Source organism: Limulus polyphemus, unplaced genomic scaffold, assembly GCF_000517525.1.
Source record: "Limulus polyphemus unplaced genomic scaffold, Limulus_polyphemus-2.1.2 Scaffold3571, whole genome shotgun sequence".
Classification (NCBI taxonomy): Eukaryota; Metazoa; Arthropoda; class Merostomata; order Xiphosura; family Limulidae; genus Limulus; species Limulus polyphemus.
The window spans coordinates 97466-108887 of NW_013669181.1; the positions used below are offsets into that span (position 1 = coordinate 97466).

At 31.1% G+C, this 11422-nt stretch overlaps 2 protein-coding genes across 2 annotated transcripts in view; both read left to right on the forward strand.

Annotated features, from left to right (window-relative positions):
• The first annotated feature begins 794 nt into the window (after nucleotides 1–794).
• LOC106469615 lies at nucleotides 795–5347 on the forward strand. Its single transcript, XM_022398191.1, has 2 exons — nucleotides 795–871; nucleotides 1799–5347. Exons 1-2 carry the CDS (start codon nucleotides 802–804, stop codon nucleotides 5203–5205), a joined length of 3477 nt encoding a protein of 1158 aa, XP_022253899.1. The 5' UTR covers nucleotides 795–801; the 3' UTR covers nucleotides 5206–5347.
• Nucleotides 5206–11422, forward strand: part of LOC106469614 — a gene marked incomplete at its 3' end in the record, with an annotated part of 16399 nt that continues 10182 nt past the window's right edge. The window contains exons 1-4 of the mRNA XM_013930116.2: nucleotides 5206–5975; nucleotides 7985–8067; nucleotides 8629–8693; nucleotides 9413–9483. Of these exons, the coding sequence (XP_013785570.2) occupies nucleotides 5758–5975; nucleotides 7985–8067; nucleotides 8629–8693; nucleotides 9413–9483 (437 nt within the window). The remainder of the gene's footprint in view (nucleotides 5976–7984; nucleotides 8068–8628; nucleotides 8694–9412; nucleotides 9484–11422) is intronic.

An 11422-nucleotide genomic window follows, 5' to 3' on the forward strand; every position in this document is an offset into this window, starting at 1 on the left:
AATTTGTTTTATATTTTGAAATGATTTTGGCCTCTTATTGACTTAGTTTTGCCTATATTTATGTCATTTAACGGAGAACACTTTTCTTCTAATTTTCTTCAGTTTTTTTGGTTGAATCATTATTTTTTTACTATCCAATATGGTTTTCAAGGAATATTACTGTCAGATATAGAAAATGAGCTTCTTTTAATATTGGTCAAATTAATACTTTTATTTTTTGGTGGATAACTGACACTTTTTGGGAATCAGCCTGAGAATTGATTGAGCAGTGAAAGGGTTAAGACATGAAAAAGGACAGGCAAAACTTTAGTTAAGAAGGATTTATTTCTCTAACAGAGTGATTGGCTAATAGAATAAGTTTCAGGCTCCAAGATCTGACACATTTAATACTTGTTATGTTATATATGTATGAAAAAAATAAGTGTTAAATGTGTTTGATATTGGTAGCATATTACAAGCTTTAAAATTGTCAGTTTCAGTTTAAGCAGTAGTTGGTTTTGAAATGGTAGGCTCCCAATATGAGAAGATTAAGTAAATCACATCATTAACCCATTAACTGTTGCAAGAGCAACTCATTTGCCGTTTTCTGACTCGCAGATAAAACTGAGTTGCCATCAATCACAATAAAACAGTAATTTTCAACATTCGCATAGAGTTATAGTTATATATTTGTGCGACTGACGGATATTTCTGTCATTCGCAGCTGAGCCATGGAACTTCAGTGACGGAAATATCCATTATCTGCAGTTAATGGGTTAAGGGTTGGGGAAAGGCTAGTTAATTAGAGTGTAGGATGTTTGAATGAGAGAATGCAGAAGGTTGCCACTAGTCGAGTCCAGTCAGCCTTGCATGATCAGAATAAACAGTCTCTGTAAGTAATTTGTGTCAGTGCAATTTCCTTATCAAGAGACCTATAAAAAAAGATTCTGATAAGCCTAATTTAACCTCCCCATTGATCAACTTAGTATATACATGTATATAAACTGTATTATTACTGACCTCTGAAATTTCCTGTATCACATAAATATTTAGGTTGTTTTTAACAAACAAAATAATCCCCCCCCCTCATTTCTTTACATGGTCTCTATAAAATAACTTAAAAACCTTCTAAACTGTACAAGAGCTACATAGTGAAAAATCCTAGTAATTCAGTAGAGTTTTTGACAAGTTTTTAAGATTTATGTCTTAAGTAGGAGACTTGAAAGGCAATAAAAACATTTGAATAATTATTACTTTGTTAGCTTTTTTTAATTACTAGGTATTTGAATTTTAAATGATTAATTTTTTAGGCAAAAAAAACTAGATTGGTAAAAGTGGATGGTATAAGACTTTATCACTTGCATACAAATCATTTTGTGGTAAACACCTTTTCGTTTGTGTACCTATGATTAGATTCTGCATGTAAAAACCTTAACCAACAGGACCATTGGCCTAATTTTTAGATCCTTTATTCAAGAAATGCTTATGTATGTATATATATATATATATTGATTATTAACCTTCATTTTAACTATTTCAAATTACATGCCATGAACTTACACACACATATTGTACACATTTTTTTCTTTCTGTATGGTCACCCATTATGTATATTTTCATTTATTTAAATAAAAATAAAAAATTAAATTGAGACACCCTGTATGTAAGCTTATAAGTATGATTTTATAATTTTGCTACAAAAAAAAAATGCACACACATTTATGATATGAATATTCAGTTTATCTTACATACAAGTTCACTGACTTTTTAAGCTTAAAGTACACTCACGAGAGTGGATTTATTTCTCTTTCTTAAACAGCCACAATGGAATCTATTGGACCAAATGATGGAAGTGAGGAAATTTCACATGCTGGAGAAGCTATCCAAGAGCAAGTTCTTGGCTTTCTGCAAGTACAGTCATCTGATTCTTCTCTCCAGGTCACTGGAGAAAGTGAAGTAATTTACTTACCCCCACAGATAGAGCTAGATGGTGAACATGTTTTCTTGACACAGGAAAATGGAGAAGAAATTATTCTTTTAGTTAATGCTAGCCAAGGAGAAGATCTAGAACCAGATTCTGGTTGTGATTATACAATTTGTTCCAGCTCTGAGCACACTAACCAGAACTTTAATTCTGTTAACAAATTGCCTATAACTCTAGACACTGGTCTGACGGGTATGGGAACAACAGTGTTAGTAGAAATTCCAAGTGAAAATGAAGGTGAAAAAGATTGCAGTGGTACTTATGAAATACCTTCTAAATCAGAAACTGGTGTTGTTTTAAAGGATGATAATACATATCTCATGGCTCAGGATGTTGCAGGCACTTCATATTCAAGTCTTAAACAAAAATCTACAGAAAGTGAAAATATAAGAATAGAGAAAATAGAAGCTAACCGTATTGGAATACTTAATAAAAGCTCAGAAGAAACCCAGAAGAACGTAAATAAAGGATTTGTTTGCTCTTTCACCCCAGTCTTGGATGAAGAGAAAGTTCAAGTGAATACTGTGCCCACAGATATGCTATCAAAAAGTGAAAAGTTGAAACAATTAGTAATTGAAGAAGATGGATCTCTTTGTGAAATATCTAAACCAGTTGCTACTGTGACAAGAGAATCATTAGAAAACTATGTCACTCCAGAGAAATTGTACAACTCTAGTTTTGAGGAGGTTGATGTGTATTCAAAGAAAGACCTACAGACTTCTTCTTCTATTTTGTCTGAATTTGAAACTTCCGAAGTAAAAACTGTGCTTAGTAAAACTAAATCAACCAATGTGAAATCCCCAAGTCATTTGGGTAGGCCAATCATTGTGAAGATTGAGAGGGCAGATTCTCCCATAAAAAATGAAGCAACATCAACAGAGAAGTCAGCAAGAATTCCTAATCAGGATTTAGGTCATGCAGCTGTTGATGTAGAAGTTGAAGAAAGAAAATATCCCTTGGAAAATATGAAGAAAGTTCAGTCTGTTGACTCTAGTAGTAAATCAGAAGACTTGGTTTGTCAAAGTCAAAATTCCTGGGAAGTTAAGCCTCTTGAATGCTCACCATATGCCACAAAACATGGAAAAATGGAAAGTAATGAAGAAAGTGAGGTTTTGAATAAAAATGTTTGTAAAATAAAATCTCGTGAGGTGGAAAAACATGAAACAGAGATTTCAGTAAAACCTTTGATACCTCCATCAGGAATCCATAAGTTACAAACCATAAATGTCAAAGACATTAAATCATTTAATAATGAAAATATGAAGGGAAAGCATGCCACTGAAGAATGTGAAAAAGATCCTTTAAACGTTTTAGAACATGTGTCTGAAAAATCTTTCATAAGTACTGGAGAAATAAATGATAAACAGCTTCAAGATTTCAACATAAAAAGTAGACAAGAGAATTCCAACTTATGTGAGGCTGTTCAGCCAAAAGCTTCTGGTTCAAATAACATTGAACTTATAGTTCCTAAAGAGAAATGTGGACAAGAAAATGTTAGAGTTCAAGATTCCAACCTAAGTGATATTAAAGTTGCAGCTTTCCAAAGTAAATGTGACTTAAACTCTGTGACAACTCAAGTTTCTGTTCCAGCTGATGCTAAAGTTTCAATATCCACTGAGGAACATGACTCAGAAAATGAAGCAGCTAGTGGTAACCAAGTTTCAACCTCTAAGAAGGATTGTAACCTGACAAAAGAGGTAACTCAATTGCCTGATTCAAGTGACATTAAAATTTCAACTTCTGTAGTTGAATGTGGCCAAGAGAGTATCATAACTTCTATTTCTAATCTAAATTATAGCAAAGATTCAAATTCTGTGGAAGAATACGACAAAGATGAACAAGGAATTCATGCTTCTGGCCCAATTGATTTCCATACTACAACTTCCAAGGAGGAATGTTACCATAATAGAACTTATGCTCAAAGTTATTACCAGATATCAACTTGTAAAAACGAATCCAATCAAGAAAGCTTAATACCAAAAGCATCAAGTATGAGTAATGGACAGATATCTGAGAAGAAATGTGACAAAGATGATGTGGATGATCAGTTATGTAGTACTAATGAAATTCAAGTTTTGGTTTCTTCGGAAGAACATGATAAAAAAGAATTGGTACCTAAAAGCTGTGATTCAAGTGTTATCCAAACTCTCAAGAAAGATTTTCACCAGCAGAATATAGATCAAGATTCTGGTATAAATGACATCCAGCTACCTATTTCTACAAAGGAAATAAATCCTGAAAATACTTCAGATCAGAGTCTTGGTGCATCTGAAACATTATTTGAAGATATTGATAAAGATACTGAAGATAACCAACATTTAACCAAAAATATTGAGTCGTTCTTGACAACTGATGACTGTACAAACAGAATAGATAACAGTTTGAGAGAAATGATGAGGTCTGCTGGTACATTTATGAAAGAAGGCTCAAAAAAATCTGATAATGATGTTGATGGTTCTGGTAAAAAGAAGAGTGATTCTGAAGGATTGGAAGAAGAAACAGACACAGATCATAAACTAAAGATTACAAAAAAAGGTGAGAACAATTTACAAACAGCAGTAGCACTTGAGTCAGGATCTGATATACAGGTTGATAGAAAGAAAACTGAGTGTAATTTGATTGATAGTGCTGAGGAAGAATTCAGTGAAGGTAAGTTTCTTCTCATAGAACAGGTTTTTGAAAGTTGTAAGAAAACAGATAGTAAAGGTGATACTATGGTACTCAGCAAAGATAAGGAGAATAAATCACTATTAAAAGTTCAGACACTTGAATCTAATGAACAAGTAGAAGTAAATGATGAAAGTGAGACTATAACAGAAGATAAAGAACCTCAAACAGTAAAACAAAGAAGAATATATACTTATTCTAATATTGATGAAAAAAGCCCCCAATCATTTGAAAATACAGTTTTGGATAATGTAGAAGACATCTTGGATGATAAAAAATCAGATGAGATAAATCTTAAGAATCATGAAAGAAGTAAAACTTCAAATATTGTTGGACTAAAAACATTTAATTTAAGATCAAGTGTGAAGAAAGTTGAAAATGCCTCTGAAGACGTGAGTTGTGAAGTAAAAAGCATTCCAATATCATACCAAAGTCAAGGTGATGGAAATGAAGGTGGGAGAATTGAGGAGGATCAGATTATAATTGATCCATTAAGTAATTCCTTTAAAGAGCAAGAAGTAACAACTGAATCTCGTTCTGAAGGTGACAAAATGAAAGAGAAAAAAATAAAATAATCAGAAGATAATGCAGAGCATATAAAGAAAAAGGGAAGAAAAGTAAAGCAAAAAGATTCTTCTGGTGGCAGTGAATTAGAAGATGTTGTGTCTAAAAAACAGAGAAAGGTTGAAAAATCTAGTGAGCCAGTAATTACACCTGGCTTACATAAAGTGCGAAAACAAAATAAGAAAAATTTTAGTGAGTTGTTAGAGGAACGATGGGCAGAACTAACTGGTAAGGAGTTGCCACATTCCAAAGCGAGGAAAAGAACCAAAACCTGCGAGTTAACTAAATCTAAGAAAGTGAAAGGAGATATTAAACAGAAACCCGTGTCAAAGAAATGCAAAGAAAGCACAGTTTCTGTGGAAGAGGGGAAAAGGCAACAACAAAGTGTGCAAATAAATCCTAAAAAGGAGTATGATATTCGAATAAGGTATCAGAATACACCTCCCCCAAAATCACTTGTATACAGCTGTTTTGATTGTGGATTTTCAACATCCCGATTGTGTAACCTTATCTATCACTATAAGGCACAGTGCCCAAGCTCAGCTCAAAAAGAATTCTTGAGTATGGAAAAAGAAACTGTTCAAGAAAAATTACAGAGTAGGTTTGGCGCTGAGAGAGTGGATGCTCAGAAAGGCCCGTCAGGTAACATGATTAGTGCTGTAACAACAAGTAATAGAACTTCTGCTAAAAAAGATACAAAAAGAAAGCTCTTTTCTCTAGATAAATCAGAAAAAAAGTCAAATGGAGACATTGGGAGCAAACATCAAGAGCTTAATGGAGTGTAAGTTTTTACTATATTCAGTAGTAGTGCATTCTCTATTTACATTACTGTCTAACAAGTGATAAAAGCACATGGGTGTAACTAGATGTAGACATGAAATGTTTTAAATTTAATTGAAATTCAATAATGTGTTATAAAGGTGTGTACAAATTAGTTTGTATTTTTATACTGGGTAAAAAAAACGTGTTTCAATAACTGTAGTAAGTATGCTTCAGATAAGTGTAATGTCTTGTGTAAGTTTGCTGCAGCCAAATGTGAAATAAGCTTGAATTTAGACAATGTTTAATTAAGGTTTTGCTCCTGATATATTTACATTATTAATAAATATTTTTAAACATATAGAAATCTGGTAATCCATAAAGTTTTATTTTTTAGTTGTAATACTATTATTATATGAAGCAACTTTAATTATCAATGTACAGTAATACTCTTCAGACATATTAAAGTAAAGATATTTTTTGATACTTTTTAAACATTTGTTTTTGTCATTTGCTAACTTTTATAATAGTTGTACATTAGTTAGATTGAGAGTAACTTCAGTAAGTGCAGATCTTGGAATTAGTGGTGGCCAGTGGGTTCAGTAGATTACAGCGTTCAGCCAATTCCATTAAGAAGCACTGGCATTTTTTTGCCCATTATTGATAATCTATGAAGACCAGTTTTAAACAATGGTTAAGCCTTAAAATTACTTCAGAAAGCTTGTTGCAAGTGCCACACTATGGTGATTGATAAGCCTTTAACAGTAACTTACAGTGATCATTCTCATGTATCTTTCAATAGGATTGTCCAAGTTTAAAATAGTAAGTTAAAACAATGTCTTCAAGTAGTGCTTTAGTTTTTATTAAGTAGTTTCTATGTTTTTTCATTTCATGGAACAGATTGTAATTATCATCAAAAATATAATACAAAATTTTATGGTAATTCAAAAAATATAAAATTGAAAATGTAATGCTTCCTGGAAATTCATGTCATCTGACTTGCTATGTACAGTAAGAGTATAAATGAAATAGGTTTTTCCAAAGGAGCCTGAAATATGTGTGTTCTAGTGAAATACAGGGTGAACTTGCTTCTGAAAAATATGGAGTAAACCTGCATATGATATAAATGTAATACATTTAAGTTTGCTCTATAAATTTAGAAGTTTGCTGCTCATAGACCTGTAATTATTTGAGAAATAACATTTATTTTCAATTCAAGGTTCTGATTATATGTGAAAGTTAAGGGAGTTTTATTAATAATGAAAAAATATGCAGGAACATTTAGATTTCATATAATTTAACCCTAGAATACCAACAGGGTCCATATGCATCCCAATCAGCTTTTTACATTTTTAAACTACTTATGCATCAAATTACTTGCAGGTCAATAACTGCTGTTTACAGGACCCATAATAACATCTGAATCACACAGAAAATGCTATTAATTGTACTACTTACTCTGTATTTCACATAGAAAATGAGTGATTTCACTCACTGATATTTGTCAGTTCTTTACGAAGCAAGTTGCTACAGGCAAAAAACAAGACATTACTCATTGTGATGTAATATGTGGATCACACTTGTAGTGAACAGTATAAGAAGCTTAAGTTAGGGGTTAAATGTGATACTTTACATCTGTATCAATTTCTTTCTTTTTGTCTCATTAGTCATACTTCCAAGAATATTATGATGTATTAACACAATCGAAACTTAAATCAGCATTAATCACTGAATATCATCCTTGAAACATTGGGAGGAACAGTAACAAGATGTAACAGAAAACTATTAACAACAAAGGTTTTTGAGAGCAAAAGTGAATGGCACTTATCATTTTTGAGTAAAATTGAATCTTATTAATATATTTTTTAGTTAATTATGCATGAGTCCGAGAATTCTTCCTAGCCAAATCTTGTCTCTACTGGTTTATAAGCATAAAAAATTATTTGGACCAATCCTTTTTTTTACTGATTACCTACAAAATAATAATTAGATACTACTTAAAAGGTTTTAACTAATGTATTTCATCCATAGTCAGGAAGATGAAGTTGAAAATGACATTGAAGAAGACAGTGACAATGATATGTCTTCAGCATGTGACACACCCATTAAAAATGGTGCTTGTTTACTCATTTTTAAATATGTTAAGATTTTTGTTATTTTTATATTATGCCATAATAGTATTTATATAGAAAGACTTGTGTCGCTTTGTAACTGTTATGTTCTATGTATCTTACCTTCTTTGTTTTGTCTCTACATCTAAGTGCATTAAAATATATAGTACAGTATCCTTGAATTCTCTTTCTTATATCAATTAAACCACCAGTGTGATTGAGGCATTGGTAAAACTTTAATTATTAAGATACGAAAACTTTTAAATCTGTAATGTGTAGAGAAGAGTAAAATGGTTTTCTAAAACTATCAATTTCTCATACAGGTGTAGCATTCATGTACATGGAATTGCAAACAAATCTAGCTATTAGTAATTGTACTTTTTTTTTTTAATTAAGCACATTAAGTGTAGTTGATTTTATTACGTATAATTTTTTCTGTGTTTAAATATGTTTTGTTAGCTTGTATGAGAAATATTTGTTTGAATGTGAACTACGTTTTCAAGAAATTGAATGGATTTTGAAACAAAAGTACAAATTTAATTTGATTTTCTTTCTGTTGTTTAGCATTTGGTTTTGACAAAGATGATATTGTGTGGGTTTATAATAAAAAGCTCTACTGGCCAGCAGTGGTATGTGGCATTTGTTATTATTATTGTCATCATGTTTTTCTGTATATTTGTTAAAATTATTTACAAATTTGTATCTAAAATTTTAAAAAAAATAATAGTTAAAATCTTTTAAAATTTGTGATCATGCTATCTCGTTGTCTTCAGGTTGTTTTCTCTGTAACAAGTTTAATTTTCAGTATCAAAGATGACTTTTTTTTTTCCACTTATGTACTCACATATTGTACTAGAAACGAAAGAAAATTACTTTTAAATTATAATATTCAGGTGTGATGGGTTTTGTCTGGTATTTTATTTGATGTTTTGAACACTGTAATGTCATTTACATCTGATTTTTTCATTCTCTTTCAAAAGCTTATACTCCTAAAATTATGATTAGAGGTAGAAATAATCAATATGAAATATGTTTTCTTCTTTTTAGCTTTAATACACTCTTTAGAATGTTATCATGATTTGATTATCATTACTCTTTTAGCTTTAATACACTCTTTAGAATGTTATCATGATTTGATTATCATTACATTTGTGAAGGAATGATCCACTTTTCTCATATAATAATTTTATCTTAACGAACAGTAATCAAGAGTTTCTAAATATAATAAATGAAGCATAAGAAAGATTATTTAAGTGTTTGAAGTACATAACTCTTGTATAAAAATGGTGCTGTTTATAAAAGAATTAAGAAACTTTTATGTTGATATTCATGCATTTGTTCTTTATAGGTTCGTCGAGTATATCCTAAGTTAAAAAAGGTTTCAGTTCGATTTATTGGGCTGTCCCAAGTCAGCCCTGGGTATGTAAAAACCAAATGATTATTTCATTTCAAATTAATAAAGCATAGTAGAAAATTAAGAACTGATTAAAATTATTGTTTTCCACCAAAAATTATTTTTATCATTTAATGATGTTTTGTATACTATTGCATGTAAGTTCTCTTTTGACCTAGTGAATTCACTTTATATAGGGTAAGATAAATCATTCTTTCATTAACTTTCAGTGAGTTTTATTACTTTACAATTTATAGAAAACAAACTTGTTTTTAGTAGCAAAGCATGTGTATAATATTTCAAAGTAATAACTAAGTTGTAGCACAAATAAAGCTTTCTTTTCTAGAATGTATTTTACACCTTATGTACTTGCAGACTGATTTCCAGCTGGCTCTCATCAATATTGAAAATATTCATAAACTCCTTTTCATGTATACTTACGGATTGAGATGGTTCTAGCACCTTTTTCTTGTAATTAAGCATTTTGTATGGCATTTCTCTTCGATATTAGCTAATGAGAACCTTCCACGAGTTTTGATTTACTTTGTTTAGCATAATTATTTGTTATTTATAGTTATTAGACTATGAACATTGAAATTCTGTTTTATGTTGGGAATTGTGTTCAAATTAAGGTTTTAGGGTATTATGGACTCCAAAATAAGATCTATTTCACACTTCTTTTTTAAATCTTATCCTTGTGAAATAATTACACTTTCCATACATATTTTATTTGTTTGTGAACCATGGAATAAGTTTTTCGTTAAAGTGTTTTTTGTGGTTGTCGTTGTTTAGTAACATTGGTAGACAAGAATTTTTTTTTTTAATTGTATTTTTAGACTACCCATTTTTTAATTCCCTATAAGCTCTCTTGAATTTCTTGTCTTTTTATTTCTTTGAGGATATTAGTTATTACTGAAGTGAAACATCCATGGAAGACCTTTGACAATGGACTATAGCAGCTAGTCAAAAGATAGTAACAGTGGTAGACAAGAATTTTTTTTTATTTGTATTTTTAGACTTCCCATTCTTTAATTCCCTATCGGCTGTCTTGAATTTCTTATCTTTTTATTTCTTTGAGGATATTAGTTATTACTGAAGTGAAACATCCATGGAAGACCTTTGACAATGGACTATAGCAGCTAGTCAAAAGATAGTAACAGTGGTAGACAAGAATTTTTTTTAATTGTATTTTTAGACTACCCATTCTTTAATTCCCTATAGGCTGTCTTGAATTTCTTATCTTTTTATTTCCTTGAGGATATTAGTTATTACTGAAGTGAACCATCCATGGAAGACCTTTGACAATGGACTATAGCAGCTAGTCAAAAGTTAGTAACAGTGGTAGACAAGTATTTTTTTATTGTATTTTTAGATTACCCATTCTTTAATTCCCTATAGGCTGTCTTGAATTTCTTGTCTTTTTATTTCCTTGAGGATATTAGTTATTACTGAAGTGAACCATCCATGGAAGACCTTTGACAATGGACTATAGCAGCTAGTCAAAAGTTGGATTTCATCTAGTTGTTTTATTTTTTTGGTACTTGTTTGCTAACTCTGTACTAGTATCTGTTTTATGCCATTTTAGAATGTTTGGTTAGTAACACTTGATTGCTTTATGAACGAGGATACAAGTTGTGGGTACTGTGGACTCTCCATCCACCTCTATATTATGACTAGCATTACCAGCATTTTTAGATCCAATCTGTTTCAGGACTATGAATGCCAGTGTCTCATGGTTGGTGAAGTCTGAGCTATCATAGGCTAGTTTCAAATTACTTAGCATCTGTTCCCTTTTTGTGATTTTTTTAATGACTTTCTAGAGCTCTTTGATTTAGCCTAGACTTCCATTGTGTTTTTAGGCACAGTTAAAGATACTTGTTCATTGAATTTCTAACTATCTGAATACTTGTTCTCTTGGTTATATGAGGTACTCATGTGATTTACTTATTGGTTGGTCCGGCATGG